Genomic DNA, 21657 nt, shown 5'->3' with positions numbered 1-21657 from the left:
TTTCTAAAAAAGACACAATAAAGTCATAATTAAAAAATTGAAGCTATTTTTTAAAACCTATCCTTACTTTTTGAGTCTTCATGATATAACTGATTCATACTTCAAGTCTGACCTCCTTATCTATCTTGCTTTAAAAAAAGAACCTCTATTTAAAAAGGGCTATAAGGAACACATCAAGCATCATGTGGCTCTCTATAAAAATCACACAGTTTGAGAACACTGGAAAGAAATATTTAATATTCTCACAATAGTAACATTCTGTGAGATGATTAAATCATAGAAGCATTAAGGTTGGAAAACACCTCTAAGATCATCTGGTCCAACCACCCCCCTACCACCAATGTCACCCACTGAACCATGTCCCTAAGCACCACATCCAACCTTTCCTTGAACACCCCCAGGGAGGGTGACTCCACCCCTGGGCAACCTGTTCCAATGCCTGACCACTGAGCAGGCTCCACAAAATGTCCATGGTGCTCAGCAGATGTGCAACCGACCCAGCAACTACTGATTCTGGAAAGGCAATATCCTGACAACGGCATTTGCAGAAGCTCAAGGGCTGCCATACACCGGGGTGTCCCCCAGCCCGGGCAGTGATGTGCACATAATGCAGGAAAGACAGGCTTTTAGGCTGGAGGCTAATGATGGTTGAAGGGGAATCTTTTCCAGGTGCTAGGTTAGGTTTGCTATCCAGGCTAGGAGTGCTTCCAAAATGAGAACTGGGATTAGATTCAAAGTCTACTAACACTGCAGTAATTTAAAACATTCTAGCTGGGCAGCTGTCCCTATGGCTTGGCTGCGCATGTTGGAGCTATGTTCCAGCAACCTGCCTGGGAGATACAGTGCTCCCAGGGAGGAAGAGGGAAGTCCCATCACAACTCAGCATCCTAGGCTGTCTGTACATGGGATTGTATAGTTTGGAGAAGTTTATGTGTGAAATTTGCAATGGGGTAAAAGCAGAGTGGCTGCATGAATGTCTGATACCTGGAAACAATCTCATGTGTTTTCAAAACATCCTCTGAAGGTCTTGCGTTGTCCACCCACACTGTAAGTTATGCTTATATAAGTAAATATTCATAATTTCTTTCCTTCATTTCCTTTGGGTGGCTCACATCTCCTTAGGAATACCAGCATCTTCACAGCTGGAGAAAGAGCTCCCGGAAGAATGACAAAGTCAAACCTGCATCTGGCTCAAACTGATAGATGGGATCATTCAGGAAGGAGACATATAGGCAGATGAATTACTCCATCTGAATACTATTGTTAACTAGGAGAATTAATGTAGAAAATGATGGATTATTTCCATCTTTCCAAGACTAGGTTTTTGTTTGTATTATTCATTCACCGAAGGCGTTGTTCTCTGTTTAGCTGCACTACCTGCATTATTCAACTCATGAGGAAATCTCTCCTGAAGGTAAAATTAAAGACATGATGGTTTTATCCAACCTCAATCACAAGCTATGCCAGTCCTTCACTGTCCTCTGTCACAGATTTTCCAAATGTCCAGTGTGAATCTTTTGTGCAGTACTTTGAGATGTCTCTTGCTCTATCTTTGACTGATTTATAAAACTGATTGCTCTCTTCCCTTCAGAGAAGCCTTTTTGAAGATTGTACCCTCAGTCTTCAGGCCGTCAGACATAACTCCTTCTTTTCTCCTCCTCAATCTCTCCTCACAGTCATGTTCTCATGACACTTCTCACTGCTCTCCTCTGTTTCCAGAATCTACACATCCTTTGGGAAATGCAATATGCAAAGATCAAACCGGACTTCAGCAGAGGCCTGGACAACTCTGAGTGAAGTGGTGGGTGTGTCCCCATGACTCTGTCAGACTATGTTCATTGCACAAGGGCATTTCTGTTCAGGTACTGGTGACAGTGAGGTGCACTGTGGTGCACACAGTGGGGATGGTTCTCAGATTATCAGTGCCTCCACAGAAGGCCATCTTATGTTCTTGGTGTTACCAGCAGGGTTCCAGAGGTGTCTGAGGTCAGCTGAGCTATGCCTCAGACACTTAGTGCCTCAACACTGCCACGCAAAGGAAACACTTATGAGCTCTACCATGTTACAGAAATAAGGAGCTCAAACAGGTCCTTTACAAAAGACGTAGATTTAAAGAGATGAACTTATAAAGAGGAGCCAAATCCCAGCCATCTGCCTTCACCGCCCTTCTAAGCATATCTTACATATCTAGGCACAATATATTGTGTCCAAAGTGGGTTGACTGCTTGCACCCCCTTCGTTCCAGCAGAGCTCTGCTCTCTGCAGTCACTGTTGGGACCACAGCTTACTAGAATCTTTTCAGGAGTGCACTGTAACTGATTTTTTTTTTTCCTATCTTTCAAGCAAAGCAATATGACATCAAAAGATACGTAATGTCTAAATATATATATATATATTTGATATCTAAAAGATATCTCTTCCATTCCATTTAGAGGGAGCAAGGATGTTAACATTCAAAATGACCAGCTAACAGCAGGTTCCAAGACACGGCAGGGTGCACTGCAAATGAAGGACACGGCCATAGAAATATCCAGAAAAACTCAATTTCCACTCTGCAATCAAACCAACAAAGTACGTCTTTAAATATTTGATGAGATCAAAATCTCTGCCGTATCTCAGATAAATATCAGATCATTAGCCAGCAGGTTAAAAAAGAAAAGGAAACAAAAGACAGAAGGATCTCAAGTAGTATTCTGAGATGCTGTGAATACTTCTCTGAGACTTGAGTGCTGGTGAGGACAGATGAATGTCCTTAGGAAACTTATAGATGAGAGCAGATAAATGCATATTGGAGTGTCATAATCGATGTTTTCTATCAAAGATGCACTAAAAGGCTGTAACTCAGTTAATTCAGTCCTTTAGATGTAATGGATGAGATTTAATTACGACTATGATTCTCTGACATAATAATTTTGAATGTACATAGGAAGCCGTGAGCTGCAAGTCTTTCATATCTGACCAGCCTGATCAAAGGACCTTGCTTATGTGAAAAGAACACAATACATGCAGCAGACTGTATCACAACGAATCTTTGACAAGAATGAAAAATTTCAGTGTCTGAAAACTACATAAAGTGAAAGTTGGAAGACAGTTTTCTGTTCTTTTGTCAGGAAAATCCAGTTTTCTTAAATGTAAAATATATGATATAGTATTTTTTCTCATAAGCCACACACAAAATCTTATCCACATTCTGCAAAATTATAAATATGGAGTTAATACACTACTTTGTCTACTGCTGTTCTCCTCCTCGAAAGCTGAATTCAGTATTTAGAGCTCATTATTCAACATCACATTATTAAACGATGCCCTTTCAGTAGTGTTTTCATGTCTACATAATGAAAATTCTTCCTCTTCAGAAAAAGATGAAGGAAATGACTGGGATGAAGAAGTAATCCAAGTTGGTCAGGTGTATTCTTGCTGTATACTAAATAGCTTCACTTATCCTATGGGACACATCTGCATTCAGCAATGAGGACACGCTGCAGAAAATATCACAAAGAAAGTCAGACTTGGGAAATGTTCATTTGTGTAAAAGAGATCCAGTGCTGCCTCTATCCAGCAGGAGGGAACAGGCTGCTGAGGCAGGAGCCAGATGCACACGCGGTTAATCACAGGCAATGGTTCTGTAGGAACAAGGGCATGGGGTCAATGTGGACAATGGCTCCACAGGAAGGGAGCTGGAGCATGGGAGAAGCTTGCAGCACAGAGCATCAGGGGACACAGAGATAATCATTCACCAACGCTGAGCTAGTCTCAGTGGCCTCAGACCCACCCCAATTTCCTAAAAAGGGCTAGTTGCAACCAAGGCAACCACAAAAGCAAGGGCCACATTGACACACAGAACCTGATGATGACATTTCTGTATCCATGCTCAGAACAGAACCATGGCATGAGCTGACTGCCCTCTGGACAAATGAAGAGCAGTTCTACATGCTGCTCTGGGTTGAAGGGACCCCAGTGCATCATTTCAGACAATCCTCATCTCCCACACAGGTAACAATACCTTCAGCTTCAGGTTGTACATAGAGAAATTTGAGTTTACTTCCTTGAAGATCTTCAAAAGCCACCTGGACATGGTTCTGGGCAGCCTGCTCTAGGTGGCCCTGCCTGTGCAGGGAGTTGGACCAGATGACCTCCAGAGGTCCTTTCCATCCTCAATTATTCTGTGATTCCATGATCTTTTGGCACTGGAGATTTTCCAACAAAGGAAGGGAGAAAAAATGTGGAAAAACCCACAGAGGACCACCTCTACACTGATTCTGTTTTAAGTTCAATCTTAAAAAATAAAAAAGAAAAGAAAAAAATAATAATAATAAAAAAGGAAGTGGTCCCTTGCACACATTTCTGTCCTGATGTCCTATGCAGATCAAGCAGTAGCAGCAGACCTTTGTGGCCTAAGGTGTGGCCATACATTTACGCGTAAAGGTGACCAACAGTTAGAAGAAAAAGACGAGCTTGCATGCAGAGAAGAAAACTTCTTCAGAAATACCAACAGAAACCACAACTTTCAAGCTAAGAATAGGGAGCACAGCAGGCGAAGCAATTATAACATGGTGTAATAAAGGAAACTGAAAAAAAGAGAAAAAACCTCAGTAAAAGAATACTTCTGACTTCTCAAGGGATCACTATTAAATACCTGCAATAGTGGTAACTGAAACGACCAGCACTATGGAACACATAAGTCAGGGACTCAGCAAAGGTACTAGTTTCACTCAGTGGCTTAGTTTTCTCCCTGTCCTGCTCTTAACTAACCCTTTCACAAGCCAGAGGCAGTATTTGCACCAAGGCTAACCGCTGTGTCCTCTGCTAACCTCTCCCCTTGCTCCAGTGCTAACAAATGTGCCTCCACAAGGGCTCCACAGGAATTATCTTCTCCCATAAAGGCTGACTGAGGAACTGAATTGAGTTAAGCTCAGAGCAGCTTTTTCTCAACCTGTACTTAGTTTGAATTCAGTTCCTGTGCCAAGCTTAAGGAAGCACTAAAAAGCTTGCAACTTACCTATTTTTCCAAGTATATCAGCAGATCTAATAAAAGATATTACCTTTCCCTAAAAACTGAGCCCTTCTAGACAGGTACGTGGATTTCTTCATTCAGTAGTAAATATTGAGCTTCTGTGGCACAGATGTTACAGCACAAAACTCTGGGAAACTTTTTGCTGAACTTAAAAGAAGCTGGAAGACGAAACCATAAATGTGTGTCAACTGAGCAAGTATCATGAGCTGAAAACAGCTGCACAACTGCAGAGCACTATTAGCCTGTATATATTATTAATCAAATAACAATAAGAAATAATCAGCCAAGTTACACAAGGCTGTTTGCATGCCCAGAGTCCTCAACATTTAATGAGGTTTTCTTTGAGGTTAATGTGCCCAAAATTGGAGGCACAGAATGGGCCACAAATATCAATATTGATTTCTTTTGGCACAGCTACCTTGGCCTGATACCTCTGGCAAATGCAGTGTTTTGTGCAGGAGCATTTTCAATGTCCCTCTGAAAAAAATTATACAGAATGCTAAATTCCACTTCAAATTTGAAATATGAATCTGAAATGTACTTTGCTCAAGCTTTGTTGAAGAAACATTTTATTACAGCACTTAATCTTTCTGATAAAAGAAAAGGAAATTTTAGCCTGCTAATAAGCTGTACAGAAGCCATGACTAATTAACCTAATTATAGCAGCCTGTGACAAAATGTGATTGTACTAAAACTATGCCTCCAGTAGCTGGAGTTGCCAAAAACTCAAAGGCTAATAAACCAACGCACATTAATAGAAGATAAACACTAATAAAGTTGATATCAGCTGTATTATTTATAGTAGAATCAATATTGCAAACAATCATCACAAAAGACAATCTGAAGAGTATTCAGTAGCCAATAATGAAGAATTCATTATCCAGAAATCCTGAAATATGTTAAATTACAGCAGATTATTAACCAGTGGCTGTAGCTCCTCAAGATGTGCAGTTCATGGGGACAGCAGATGCACAGTGAGGCTGGAGACACCTCATTCTTGGAGCCCTATTGGATGCATTCACATCCTGCCTTCTCACTGCTCAGAAAAGGGTGTACAGAGCAGCTTCCTCTTGTTATCGCACAGTTTCTATCTCTACCACAAACCCCAAGGGATGCAAAAGGAGAGCAGAAGCTGAGTGGGAAGGGCTCACCTCAAAGAAAACCAGTTACTGCAATGCAGCTTCAGGCAGCAGTCCACTTCTATGCTACCTCTCAATTTCTGCCTGTCTCAGGATAATTCTCCAGCAACACCACACACACAGTGACTGAGTGATAGCTACCCAACACCACATCAGTTTTGGATGGATGGGTGAAAGATAGTGGAGTGCAGGCTGCTGCTGGCAACAAAGCTGGGGTATGCAGCTGGTGGAAAAGAAGAAGACTTTGTGCAGTGATGCACTGACACTGTTTGAGCTCTGATGAGTATGAGCTCCTTAACACTGGTCTCATGGCCAGCTCAGACACAGTATGCTATGCACTTTAACACTCTTTCTCCTGGATATGTCAAATACACAAGAATGGCAAGAATAAAGTCTGAAGAATGAATGACAGGGAGCTGATGTTCCTTCTGGTGTTCCTAAGCCTGAGCTGACTGAACCAACCTCATCACAGTAGTGAGGCAGTTGCAGCAATCATGATGGAGCACAGGGGTACATGAAAGGCCATTCCACCCACATGTGGAATGGAGCTGGCTGGCACAGAAAGGATCACCTCACAAAGCAGAAACTCACTGCAAATAGAGAAGGTGTCTCCCTGGAGAGTGTTTCACCTTCAGGCAGGGCTGGTAAAGCCATCCTTGTGCACTAAAAGAGTATAATGTTTTCTACGATGCACAAAAAGATCTAAAGGAGAATCAGAGCCTGAAACCCGTGCAATATATGGTGGAAGTAAGTTCACCTTCCAGAAGAAGCTTATAAGACTGAAGTAGAAAGAAGATTTGCAGTACAGAACCCTTTCAGTCAGTAAAGTATTCCAACTCAGAAGGACTCGAGGAACTGAAATGCAGAGTTCATGCTTTATATCCCCATGCTGAACATGAGCAGGGACAGAGCAGAGTTGAGAAAGCCTGAGATTTCAAACAATAATGTGTATGTGCAGGTATGATCTATAAACACCACACAGTCCAAAGAAAAAATACACTATTGCAAAGCATGGGCTTGGTAGCTGAGCTTCCCTAATTATGTGTGATGACCCTAAATGTTCATTTAATTTGTCTTCTAAGGGATAACAAAAAGAAACCTGCTGCGGTCTGAACAGCAAAACACCAATAGTAAACAAAAGATGATTAAAGAAAGGGTGTAGATTTTTTTTAATCCCCCATTATTATGGAAATACATCTTTGAGAGGATGAACAGGGCTGGTTTAGCAAGAAGTTACAGGTTTATTTTATGGCTGAAAATGTGATTGTGACATTTTCAAGATGAGCGAGGTTGCTTCTGTTTGCAGAATGAGGCTGAGGCTCCATCTTCACTGCTGGTGAAGAGGCAGAGATGGTAATTCCTGGTCAGAGCACACGTTTGGCATGAGTATTTCCTCACCACCATTTGAAATCTCTGTGGGTGACCTGGATGAGAAACATCAGCTTCATTTGATTTCTGAACTGTTGCCTGAACTTAGAGCTCTGTCTCGGGGATACCTCAAAAGAAAATGTTTGCCAAGCAAAGCACAGCCTAGCATATCCTTGACTATGATAGGTGGCTCTTGACTAGGACATGTGGCACCATAAGCCAGGGCTTCTGCAAAACTCTGGTTAGCCACAAGAAGTTGTATGAACATGAAAATAATATCAGAGATGTCTTGGACCTGAAGATATTTTGTCTGGTCATCCTCCAGGAACTAGACACACTCTAAGTGTGTTAGAAGGGAGAGGAAGGGAAATCCCAATGTCCCAGAAGAAATTTTAAGAACTATCCCAATGAAATCAGGATGTCTTTCCTCCCCACTTCACAGAACCACAGAAATGTCCCATAAAAGCAGCATGTTATAAATAAAATTGATTCTTAAATCACAGCAGATGCCAGAGAATGATCAGATGTCACAATAAAACAAAGGTATAATCTCAGACAAGGTGTGAACGTGTAACTTGAAGAATATTTCTATCCCTTCAATAAAACAAATCATACCCTGCTGAATCAGGTCCAAATCCAGCACAATTCACATTTTTTGAAAAATAGGGGCAAAGTTGGGATAACGCACATCTCTCTAGGATGTTCTTCCTCAGCTCTCACTCCAAAACACATGGCAGTTTTTAGACTGCCTCACTGCCACAATAGCATTTTTTGTAGAAGGTCTATCACCTGGTACTGCTCTGTCCTAGGACATCTCTGCAGATAGTCATATATGCCTTTAAGTCTCACCTCCTCCCAAATACAGTGAAGATGTCAATGTCCTTTACAATCTGTAACCACAACACCCAGAGGATGTTCTCATTCCTGTCTTACAGAGAGAAAAGCCTAAATCTCAATGGGAAAAATCATCTTCTCAGGGACAAACATCGGCAGTAGAGTCAGAAAGAGCCCACAAAATTGACCTTTTACCTAAAAATATGTTTTACCTAACTGTAGGTACCAACAGAACTCTCCATTTCTGTGGCATTTTTGTGCTGCTTCTTATGTATGGTCAGAACGTTGCTTACCCGATGCGATAAGGTCTGATCTGACAGCTGCTGAAAGGCCCTCAGAAGAGACCATGGATGCTCATTTCACAGAACTCAAATGAAAGGTACCTTGATTCCTCCCCAGGAGTAATTAGACAGGAAATCCACAGGGCTTGTGACTCTGGTCTGCGCTGGGTATCTTAGTAGGAAATCCAGTTCTACTGCATTGATTTCTTTACTCATCAGAAGTATCTGTAATTTAAAACAAACAAGATATCCTTGAGCAGTCACAATACAAAGCAGTGATGTACTCTATCAGATTAATTATTCAACTCGTGTACCTGTCAAATGCACAGCTAAAAAGTACACAGTGCCCAATGTTGGAGGGGTGTGATGAAACAAACCCTACAAATGCTTTGGGTTTCCCCAAAAGAGAACCCAGAATAATCATAAAGGCAGGCAACATAAGAAGGTCAATATATAGGAAAACTATGTGGTAAAGGCTGTAATTTAGGTTCACACTTCTGGCAGAGACATAGGTTGGAGGATGTGCTGCAGTCCCTGTACTTGATATCTACAGCTAAAGAACAGATAACTCCTGCAAAGAACCACAGCATGCATCTCTACGGTATGCTACCAAGGTCTTGCCCACCTCTCACCACCTTATTCAATTTTGAAAGTACCTGGAGACATACTCCAGCATGAGAGAGTGCTAACAAAAGCCTCACACTACGTGCACCAAGAGAATAAGCAGGTCCCTGAGGTCTCAGAAAACAGAGAGCTGGATGGTGTCAGGCCATTCAGCTACTCCCAGTGTTTTTAGCACCAATGGTGTCTCTAGGGACCACGTGGAGTAAGACTGCAAGAAAAATGTTTGAGGTACTTCTGGAGAGCCCTGTGGGTTCATGATCCCAGCTGGAACCGCCATTCCAAGTGTACTGCCAGACTGCCAAAATGTCAGAGACAAAGTCCAAAAATCCTGAACACAATTTCTGGGAGGAAAAAGAGCAGTGCTGGAATGGTGAGTTTCTCATTTCCTTGTCACAAATGCTAAACTGTACCTCATTATTGCCTAGAGGGCAACAGCTTCAGATGCATGCCTGGCATCTCCTCCACCAACAATGGTAATGAGCTACTCAGTTCAATAGCCAACTGCTTTTTTATACGGCAGAATCCTGGGTCTCATCATCCAACTTCCTCTATGCATTGTAACTGTGAATGTTGGTTTTCCTGACATGCTGAAGTGACGCCTTAACTATTTTCAAAGCATGATGTAGTGATGTGTGCTACTTATATAATATATATAATACTTATACTTATTATGTGTTATATATATAACACTTATACTTATTAATAAACTATTTAAATTTATTCAAATATATTTGAAAATTTAGGTGTCTTTTGGTTCAGAATTAAGCCTGACTGTGAAAAAGTAAGTTGACTTTTTACATGCAGACAATTTATTAACTAAATATATTGTTAGATCCATTCATATATATATATATATACACATATATATATATATATATATATATACACTTTTCCTTTTACACACACTATTTTGCTATGTAGAATTAAAAAAAGATCATGGCAATCACTGGCAAACCTGTACAGTATTTGTTTAGCTCAAATTTGGTTCATGTCTGCATTCTACATGTCGGGGCATTTAAGTAGTCATTCACTACACTAACTTAGTAATATCTTCATAACATAATGCCAAGAGTTGTTTACTGTCTGAATTTGATTTCAGCATAGAGGTATACAAATGTCTCCTTGCTCAAACTGTAGACTAAAAATTACAGTATCACACTAGGCAAAAAAAAAAAAAAAAAAAAAAAAAAAAAAGCCCCTATTTAAGCACCATTTTTTTTTAAAAAAAAAAAAAAAAAAAAAACAAACGAACAAACAAAAAAAAAATCAGACTTGAAGACCAGCTTCCTTTTCTGTTCTTCAGGCTCTGCAAGCAGGTATGTCTCTCCCAAACATCCGTTTGTCAGCATAATGCAAATCAAACACAGCATCTGTGACTGTTATCAGCAAGACAGGCAGAGAAGGAGATCAGTTCCACAACCCTTGTATTTGCTGCTCTGATACTGAAGGCCATGGCTGTGACAGCGTGGGCCTTCTCCACATGCTGCTATCTTTGCCGGTAGAATAAATCATTGCATACAAATGGCATGCAACGGTGGCATTTACCTGGAAGGTGACTTGAGCAGTGTAGGTCAATTTATCACACTCAAACAGCCCCCGCGTCGTGTACTGGAACACGGAGAAGGTAATGCTGTCAATGAGGTTCAGCACTCGCACTTTGAGGTTCTCATCTGGAGATGCCCTCTCCATGGCTTTCTGGAACACGATCCTGAATGCCTAGGTGAGGAGACAGAAAGTCCACGATGGCTTCCAGACACTCTTTGTGTGGATCACCTGAAGCGCTGCAATAAGCGAAGCCAACACTCGATCTCTGAAGCCACAACCAAAGCAATCCCACCTGCCCAGCAGTGCAGCTCACAGCCTCAGGAGGCTGGTGAAACATCCACAGACCAGTCTCTGTGTCTGCTTCTAGGTGCTATTTCATGAACATACAGACAGAAATTGATGACAAACCCCATGACACTGTGATCGGTTGGGCTTAATAAAGTAGAGACAGGCAGACTGAATTAAGACACAATGAGTATAGAAAACATTTCTTAGACCAAGTATGTTTTCTCAGAGGGATTACATACCCAGAGGAAAGCATACCTCTCGTTTCACAAACGTTGTTGGAACTTAGAAATAGCAATTCCCATACATACAAAAATGTCCAAGGAGTATTTTACTGCCTGGATTCAACTAAGGACTGGGTGAGAAGGGCAGGCAGGGCTTCACCATATGGAAGTGGGATTAATCAACCAGCAAATTCCCCTTGTGAGTGGGTGCATGCATCAAGAAGGATGCTATTATGTAAGATTCTTGCAAAAACATTCTGATCTAATTTTTTTTTTTAATAACAAAATAATTAAATAAATAAAAGACTTTAAAACTTCCAGAACAGACTGAAGAAAACCCATTTGTAAATGATTGGATGAAACTGGAGAAGAGAAAAAAAAAAAAAAAAAAAAAATAAAAAAAAAAAAAAGCCTATGTCCTGATTAGCAATGCAAAGACTTGATACACTGGGACAAAGTTAATAGGAAATAACCAGGCCAATACAAATTAATAACATCAACCAGACGAGCCATGGCTATGTTGACAGCATTATGTTTAGGGCTCTACAAAGGGAGAATGATGCCTCAACAAATTAAAGTAACATTGATATCTACTGCATTATTAAGTAACTGCAGAATGGATTTTTCTGCTTACATTTCTTTAAATAGTGTTAAAACATGCTGTGGAGTCACATATAAATCTTGTGTTCACTAATTTATAACGGGCTTTTAGCTGTGTTGTAAGTATTTTAAAATCATCTCTGTGTATCTTTACACAATGTTTTATGATCTGTCATCAAAATTTATTAGATAAAAACATTTCACCAAATAATTACCTATGTATTTATACATATTACAAATGTTAACTGGAAAACATAAAACAAACAAAATACAGATGAGGTAGATTAAAGGTGAAACTTCAGACACTCCTGTATCTACCATGTATATGTAGGGAATTAATCTTCCAAAGGGTACCCTTGCATGAAAGATATCTGTACATTTTCCTGGTAAAGTTATTTCAGCATATGAGTCGTAGATATTGAAAAGAAAAGCTTCTTTGTGGATGTGGCTCAAAATACTGTATTCTCCTCTCAATTACTTTTTCCAGGTCACTTGGCAATGTAAGAAACCATTTAGAAGAAGTACTAGATTACAATGCCATCTCTTTTAACCCTCCATTCCCCAGAACGCCTTTCTCCTGTAACAAAAAATGTTTTCCATGCATTAAAACATTAAAAATGGAACTCTTCAATAAATAACCAGAGGCTCTGCTGACCAGAACCATTTTTACTGCAGCAGGTCCTTAGAAGTTGTGCAGGGGCCAAGACAGCCCCACTGTCTTGGGCAGCACAAACAGGACACAGAAAGAGGGGTTCTGCCTAAGGAGCTTCCAGGATAAAGGAGATGGTTTGAGAGAAGCCCCCCTTCCCACCAGCCAAGGAGCAGAAAACAACTGATCATGTGAAGCTCAAAGATGAACCAAAGACAGGAGCTATGAATTCACCTCTGGGCATATATTTCATCTTGCTACTCCATTGCAGCAAGTGGAGTCTCAGCCCACTCATACTTGCCATAAAGGGAAAACCAATATCTCAAAGCTAGCCAAGAAACTTGGAAACACGACCATTCCCACAAAAGCTGCTGCCTTCCCACTGGGCTCTGCTGCCACGTGGCAAGTAGGAAGTTCAGCCCCATCACTAGGACTAGTGATAATTACATTGCCATCAACTTGTCATGTTGGAAATGTTCTCCAGGTGTTCTAGTAGAAACAGCTCCAGGTTGGAATGTTCTCCAAAGGAGGAACACCATTTCCAGCTCTGTACATAATGTGTCCATACACTACAGAGTGACACTTTGCTGAGCAGAGGATATTCTAGGTTGATAAGACAGAAAAAAACAAACAAACAAACAAAAAACAGCAAGGTCTTTGGAGCACAGCCCCTTTGGCTATATCTATTCTGCATTTACTTTAGGGGCACAGGGCAAGAAGTGGGCTCTCTCCCAACATCATCTCCATTAGGCATCTACACTGCCACCATGAGCGTGCCTGCAGTTGAGCCTGCCAGCCGGTAAGATGCCCACAGATCCCATCTGGATTTCAAGCCTAAGACCCTTGTAGGAAAGGTTGAAGTCCCCCTCTTTTATCTGATGACTGGATGATATTGTGAGAAAAGTAAGAACACAGCCCATGTGAGGGCTCCTCCAAACTGTAGCTAAGCGTGCATGTGGGCTCACACTGACAGGCGGTGAGCGTGGGCTCACACTGACAGGCGGTGAGCATTCAGGTCACATACATATCTGTAGCAACCATACACAGATACTAGCCCCAAGTCTGTGGTCACACCATGCTATTGACTATCTTAAAGGTATTGGCAACTGTACTGTAGGAAGCATCTAGGCTCCTTAGCCCCAGCTGTTTGAGCTCTTCTTGTCTCAGACAGCTGGAAGTGGGCATGATTTGCCTTTTGTACAAAAGGTAGCAATAAATCCCTGGTGTTGTGGTTGCAGCGGGACAGGACTGTGTTTAGAGAATGATTTAATGTTTTAATACTGTGTCATTTGGGAAGTCAGGACTGTTTCAAGATCAAGGTCTTGAATAATTGCTAAGGGTTGCAGCAATTCTCATTAACTTATGAAATACCTGCACAGACATTATGACCCTGATGACATCACAGATACAGAACTAAATGCAAATATAAAGCAAAGATTAACTGAGGGAGAAAGTGACTCCAAACTCTGTGCAAAACCTCTGTGCATAAATATATAAAGTACTTTTTATTCTGTATATTTTATTGGCTCTTTCCCAAGATGATCTCTTTCAAATCCATTGCTCATCTTGATCTGCCAGGACAAAAAGGCCGTGCATATGGAGGAGATAACAAACGGCTTGTAGAGTTCTGCTTTGCAAAAAAACTTCTTGAATTTTTAGTAATAAAGGCTGTTATTGCACCTCTAAGTCAGACTGTGACTTTTCACTGTGACTTCAGTTCACTTGCTTAGAAAGAAACCAAGGAAAAGAAAGAAAAGCTAATTAATGCTGATCTAAACTGATCTCAATCTAACCACCTGAGGTGGAGATGACCAGCAAATGCAGAGTCAAATACAGATGCCAGCCCACACACAATATGCAGCACAGATGGACCTTTTCCTTCAACATTCATGCTGCTCATCACTGGGTCTTCCGGGCTCACTGATAAAACACCATTCCTACCACAATGGGCAGAGATAAATGCGCTCTGCTCATCATTTGCAAGAATTATCAGACAAATGTTCCCCAGTAATCACTAAACATTCTCACAACACGTATTAATAGTAATATAGGTAAAGTAGACTTACAAAGATAATTTTTTTTCATGAAACCAAAGCAGCAGAAGGAATTGGATTAGATCACCTTCTTATTCAAATTACCCTCATAGCTCAAATACCCTCAAATACCCTCAAGAGAAAACTTTTATGCTTGGTAAAAGAAGGAAGGAGCTCAGCTGCCTCCTGCTGCCATGGGAGCAGGGACAGTACCTTCAGAGAAAACTGGTACATGGGATGGATGGCATGGAGGTCATTCATGGTGAAGTACAACAGGGAGGCCCGCGCGGCTGCAGGCCTGTAGTGTTCCCTTGCCTCGTTAATCTTGGCTTCAGTCACCTTTGACTCCTGGACCTGGAAGGAAAACACAGAGCAAAACTACGGTGAAAACATCCTTGCAAATTGAGTGAATCTGCAGCTCAGGGGAAGGTTGCTATCTGCCACAAAGACACTAGGTCAAGAAGTGGGAAACCGGCATGTGGTCTCTGCTCTCCAGACCATGGTGCACCAGGCTTGTGCTCCTAGCAACCACCTTCCTCTGGTATATTCTCCATTTAACTGCATTTATCCTCACGTTGTCCAGTACTCTGCTTCCCCAAGCCCCCCCTCCAGAGTTCTCACTACAGTTCCTGCTCTTCATTAACTGGAATTATTTTCATCATCAATGAGCTTCTCCTGCTAATTGCCCCCTCCTGTGCAAATCATTAATACCACAGGGCTGAACAGACAGTGCTTCTCTTGAGACAGTTTCCCCCAAGGCTGAGAACTGCTACTATTTAATGGCTATTTGCTGCCTTTCTTCTCCAGCATCTAATGCACCCCTGCCTGGATGGTCAGGTGTCAGCACAGCTGCTGTGATGTATATGGTGAAAATCCTTTTGGCAGATACATCACTCTTCTAACATCCCAGTCCTGTTCATTCTTTTATTCCACTTCTGCATCATAAAGTGACATTCTCTTGGGGATTCTCTTGGGGATTATTTTAGGCTCAGACTATATACAGTCTTAAGTGTCTTTCAGCCCTGATCAGCAAACCATTCAGTGAGGATGTGGCAGAAAGGGGCTCAAGCATGTGTGGTACAAACCTGCAGAGCACAACACAGCCCTCAGTGAAATGCACACTACTGGGCCTCTCTCTGCCATAATCTGAGATGATGTGAGCACACCAAACCTTCCCAATGAAGATCCAACTGAGCCTTAATCTGTTGTGTGCAACCAACTCATGTTGGGATCCATGGGATTAGTCTGTCTGCATGTCCTTGAAAGCAATGATGGGCTGTAGAATCTCAAAATAAATAAATAAATAAATAAATAAATAAATAAGCATCTGCAAAGTTTCTTGCAGAAACAAACACCTGCATGGGCCATGAACAGACCCAATGCACCCATCCATGTCAGATGAGCTTTCCTCATCTCCATGCCCTCTCTGGTAGCACCTATATCTCTTCACTGACTACACAGGGAGGCCAGGGTTTAGCCTAGACTTAAACAACCTTCAGTTGTGCTACCCACAAAATGCTTACTAAATCTAATAGCTTAATAGTCAGAGGTGGGGAAGATAGTTGTTCTTCGTAAACATAATGGGGAGAATTGGTATAGGAAAGAAAATACTGGCTGAACATTATTTTGTGTAGAAAAACCAAGAACAGAGTAGGGGTTGACTTGAGAAGTGGAGTTCTAACATTGTCCTGAGATTGCTTTCTGTGTGGGTACCAAAATCATAAAAAACAAATCCAAAGTCCAACATTCATCCCCATTGTCACAGAGTTGGCAGTGACCAGCATTCCAGCCTCATCTTGTTCAGAAGCTGAAGCATCTCAAGAACACTTGCTTCAATAGGGAGATGCCAACCTTACCATGTCAAAACATCCCTTCAACATGCCCTTTGAGCATACCATCCTTAGGAAGCTGGGTGTATATGATGTCCCAGAAAGAGCTAACAGAAATCATTCATTTTTTTCATGTGGAGGCAGTTCCAGCCTGACCTGAGCACATGGGTAGCCTATCCAGGCAGCATGGACCCACAGGCTGGAGGACAAGTGCAGGCTGTGAAGATTAAAGGACTCGGGAGGGCAGCAGATGAGGACGGTCTGACAGAGGTCCTATTGCAATCCTGTCATGACAGCATTTCTCAAGTTCCCTTAGCACCAGGGCAAAACCACCATGCATTTAACTATCCCCATGTGGCCAGCAAGGTGACCCAGGTAAGTGACAACGCTGACTGTGCACAGACATTGCAACAGCTGATTTACACCTTAAGGAACGGATGGGTATGAAATACCCAAGTTCTTGCAGATTTACTTGAGATCACAAACTCTACAGACTCCAGTCCCCTGTCAGTACTAAAACACAACCTAATTGAAGAAGTGTGATGTATTCAGAATTATGCTGGAGCAGTTTAAAGCTGCCTTGCTACAGTGTGTAAATTTTATCATCTTTACATCAGGCACTGCCATTTTCTATTGGTCTTAAATAGGCCATTTAACCTACAAAAACTCCAAAGAATTAAATATCTTGAAGCTGGCCAGAATGGAGAGCACTTCAATTTATACCACTTTTTATTTGCTACTCAGCAAAAGTCATAGAGACCAGGAAAGCAAAGAAGCTATGTTTCACCCACAAATCCTTAAGGATAACATCATACACATTTTCGTCTGGGCTATCACTGTCTTTTTACCTTTTCTTCAATTTCTGCTGCTGTCTGTTTAGTGATCTCCAAGTTTTCCACCAATGCTGTGTCTCCCAGGAAGTTCCCAGATGCCGATGACAGTCGAGAGAGCAAGTTGTCCTCTAATGTTTTCAAGGTGATTTTGAATCCATTCTGTTGCTTCGTGAGATCTGACTGCAAATAACCAATGCAGAAAGTTTTAGCCACAAAACATGCAGTAAAGCAAGGATTAACCACCTTGACATAGGGATGGGCTTCTAAGTAACCATTGCCACAGTCCAATATTGATTATTCCTTCTCTCTATGATTCTTGGATATGGGCAGACCCCTGAGGATACTCCACACTTAACATTGATTCAGAGAAATTCTGAACAGCACAGAAAGCATCAGGAGAACTGAGCCCTTCCACTAGAAAAGTATTAAACTGCTGGAAATGAAACAAGAGGAAAAGACATTCAGCCTCCATCTCAAACACACATCCTGCATCTCTTTCTTAAAAAGAGCTATTTATTAGGCGCAATTCAGCCTGGATAGTTCCTATGGAGCAAGCTTGCATACTAACACAGCTGCTACTCACTCCCCTGTGAAGCTCTGCATACCCCACTTCAGGTCAACACCAGTCCCACCAGCAATGAGAGCTGAGGGGCTGAAAGCAGATGGTGAAATAACGGCAGGCTCACTAGGGCACAGAGATAGGGCACAGAGCACAACTCATCTCAGGCTCGGAACTGAGAGCAAGGTCACAGTCTTGCTCCCAGTTGGACCCTGGCTTCAAGACCTCACAGTCCATCAACTAGCTGTGCGAGAAGCTGTACATGCCAGGGGAGGCCCCACAAAAAAGGGTTTGCAAAGTTAATGCAAAGATAGCCAAGGAGAAACAGACAATCAGCCATCATCTTGGCTCAAGGGCAGACCTTCTGAATTCTACCAAAAATTCCTCCTATTTCTGTGAAATAACTCTCCTTTGGCTCTCCCCAGCCACTTGTTCGATTTCCTTCTCCTACAGAAACACCAGTGATTAACACTGTTCATGGTGGAAATAAAAACTCATCTGACTTCTTTTTGAAATGGTCCTCCAGACCAGAGTCTCTTCTATGAAATGCGACTGCACTATTCTACATGTTTTCGCAGGGAAAGGGCATCTTTCCTGAACTTCAGGTGCATTATATTATTTCACTGTGGGGTCCTATTGCAAATGCCTATTTTTAATGGCATGACAAAAAACATCCCATAGCAAAGCCATGCATCTGGTTTGGATGCTGCTAAGTTATAAGCCTGGTGACTATTCTCTACAAAAATAAAGTCAATCACTAACACGCTGTTATGTAAAACTCTGTCAAAGAGTAGTGTTTTAAGTCCAGACATTGTATTTAAGTGACACAACCAAGTGATTCAAACAATTAGCAAAATAATCTTTTAAAGGCCTTCAGAAATCAGCCAGCTCCATGAAGTAGCAGAGATGGTGCATGTGCAGTGCATACGAAAGGGGTCCTGGGCCACACCAACTGTCCCATGGTAGATTCAGTGGCATGAACCAAGAGATTTAATCGTCCAAAGACTCGTTCTGGAAAATCTACCCAACCTTCCAACCACCCACATGGGCTGAAAGATGCCCAGAAATGGGAAATGTATCCCCGTGCCTCTTCCGATCCCACAAAAGGAAGCCATTAGTATCCGCTCTGTTGTCAGAGGCTTTCAAAGAGATTAACTAACTCTTTCATTAATAAGTAATCTTTCAATATTTGGGCTGAAATTTCATATACTTACTGCACACACTCATTCCATGTTAATGTCAAGCCAAGTATTCAGCAGACTGTGCACTGAAGCATGCTGTTTATTGGTATTTCAGCTATAAATGGCTGTTCCTTAGGCATTATACACAGGAGTTTGAACATGGTGGTAAATATTTCACAAGTCTTGAAACAGAAAACTAACATGGCTAATTTTATAAGTTCCTGTCACTCAAGCATAGCATGCCTTGAAAAATGACATTTTGCAAGCTATTATTCCAGACCACAGACTGTAAGCCCTGCAGTTCTTAACGAGGACGTGTGTGACTTTTGCTCCAATAGCTTGTAATCACCATGCAATTTCTGAAAAGCACCCTTAGAAGGGCGCACAATGCTGTACTTCCCACAACAGCCTGCATCTGTTGCAGCTTTATCCTGCTATTGTTTTCAGTAGTAGCAAGGTCATCATTTCTTATTTCTGCAGTGGAGCTCATTATCTGTTATTTCACAGTTGATACATAACAGTGCTAGTTCGGGGAAACAGGTTATTCTAAAACCCTTTAAAATTTTGCTTCATGAAAAAAAAAAAGGCCCCCAGAGCTACTGGGCTGTTTGGCAGGACTCATTACCAGCACCGTCCCAGGTCAGATACCAGACTGCAGTGAGCCAGAGCAGCCACCTGTCCTATCTGCTGGGTTTAGTCTATTATATTAACATCACAAACCAGAGAAAAACCAAACCATTCAACCAAAACCAAGCAAACAAAACCCCTGTATTTTCAATCCACTTGTAAAGAGCTCTTTTTCTTCCTGAATTTCCCAGCAAGCCATGTGACCAGGATGTGACCAGGACTGCTGCAGTCCACCTGCAGACCTGACAGGGAAGGTCTCAGGACTTGGTATTGCTTGCCTTGGCCTGAACTGGTTTCAGTTCCTTTGAGCCATGGTTGTCTCAAAGCCAGCTCCCTGCTGCCTTAACCTGTTTTAGCCTGGCTTTAATTCAGAGTCACAGCATGCAGTTATTGTGCACAGCCTGAAGTGTCTCTAGAACAAAAACGTGGCAGAGTACAAATGTGCCGCGGTATCTGAGGCCTCAGACTCTGCACACCCATCGTAGCAGGCGTGCAATGCTGTGAATGAGATAAAGCCAGTTCAAAGAAAGAGATTCCATAAGCAGACTCTGTTGAGAAAACATGTATAAAGTGTAGGTGTTACTGTAATTGGACTAATAATAACATTGGACACGTTTTTGAGGGATCAGGCATGCTGACGCCAGATGGGGCAAGAGAGTTCTGGGCAGTAAGCTGGCTGGGCTTATCAGGAGGGCTTTAAACTAGATGTGGTGGGAGAGGGGGATGCAGCTCTGAGTGAAGAAAGCATACCTGAGAACACTATCACTCTAAGCAACGGCAGGGAAATACTTGTGAATTGTCTCAGTGCAATCAGGGAGGGCTCTAGAAACACAATGTGACTGGTTGCTCAGCTGAAATGCCTCTACACCAATGTACGCGGCATGGGAAACAAGCAAGAGGAATTGGAAACCATGGTGCAATTAGACAAATATGACCTGATTGCTCTCACAGAAACGTGGTGGGATGGATCACATAATTGGAACATTTGAATAGAAGGCTACAAAGTCTTCAGAAGGGATAGACAGAGAAGGAAGGGAGGGGGTGTTGCCCTTTACACTAGGGAAGGAATTGATTGTGAAGAGTTGCCTTGAGAAACAGCCACGGACAGCTTATGGGTGAGAGTTAAGGACCACACCAATAAAGGACAGCTTGTGGTTGGGGTCTACCATAGGCCGCCTGATCAAGGGGAGCCTGTAGACGAGGCATGCTTGCTTCAACGACAAGAAGCATCGCATTTGCATGCTCTCATCCTGATGGGGGACTTCAACCATCTGGACGTCTGCTGGGAAAACTACACAGCAGGCTGTGAACAGTCCAGAAGATTCGTGGAGTGCATTGAGGATAACTTCCAGGTCCAGGTACTAGACAAACCAACCAGAGGAGAAGCGTTACTTTACCTGGTGCTCACCAACATGGAAGAGCTCGTTAAAGAGGTCAAGACTGGAGGCTGTCTGGGCTGCAGTGACCATGCCCTGGTTGAGTTTGCAATCTCAAGGAATATGGGCCTGGCAAATAGCAAAGTCAGGGCCCCGAACTTCCAAAGAGCAAACTTCAAGCTATTTAAAGACCTAGTAGCTGAGATCCCCTGGAACAAGGGATGCAAAGAATAACAGGAAGGGATTCTATAGGTATATTGCTCAGGAAAAGAAAGGCCAAGGAGAGTACACCCCCTCTGATGGATGAGAAAGGTGAACTGGTAACAACAGACATGGAGAAGGCTGAGGTACTCAACAACTTCTTTGCCTCAGTCTTCACTGTCAGTCAGGCTTTCCATATCATTCATTTTCCTGAACCCGTAAATGGAGGCTGGAGGAGCAAAGTCCCACCCGCTGTAAGTGAAGAGCAGGTTGGAGACCACCTGATGAAAATTAACACGTGCAAGTCTATGGGGCCTGATGACATGCATTCCAGGGTCCTGAAGGAATTGGCTGATGTAGTTGCCAAGCCTCTCTCCAACCTATTTGAAAAGTCCTGGCAGTCAGATGAAGTCCCTGGTGACTGGAAAAAGAGAAACATCACTCCCTTTTTTAAA

The 21657-nt window shown here is 42.2% G+C and overlaps 1 protein-coding gene across 2 annotated transcripts in view; it reads right to left on the bottom strand.

Moving 5' to 3' along the window:
• The window catches only part of DNAH9 (dynein axonemal heavy chain 9), a 196515-nt gene that overhangs the window by 55525 nt on the left and 119333 nt on the right, over positions 1-21657 (bottom strand). For both annotated transcript variants that reach the window (XM_035342655.1, XM_035342656.1), the window contains 4 exons: positions 17274-17438; positions 14810-14950; positions 10806-10976; positions 8739-8861 (listed from right to left, as the gene is read on the bottom strand). In XM_035342655.1, the coding sequence (XP_035198546.1) occupies positions 8739-8861; positions 10806-10976; positions 14810-14950; positions 17274-17438 (600 nt within the window). The remainder of the gene's footprint in view (positions 1-8738; positions 8862-10805; positions 10977-14809; positions 14951-17273; positions 17439-21657) is intronic.

This window comes from Oxyura jamaicensis, chromosome 18 (genome assembly GCF_011077185.1).
Source record: "Oxyura jamaicensis isolate SHBP4307 breed ruddy duck chromosome 18, BPBGC_Ojam_1.0, whole genome shotgun sequence".
NCBI classification, from domain to species: Eukaryota; Metazoa; Chordata; class Aves; order Anseriformes; family Anatidae; genus Oxyura; species Oxyura jamaicensis.
Note: the sequence above shows the minus strand (reverse complement) of the source record. Positions and strands in the feature narration are given on the sequence as shown.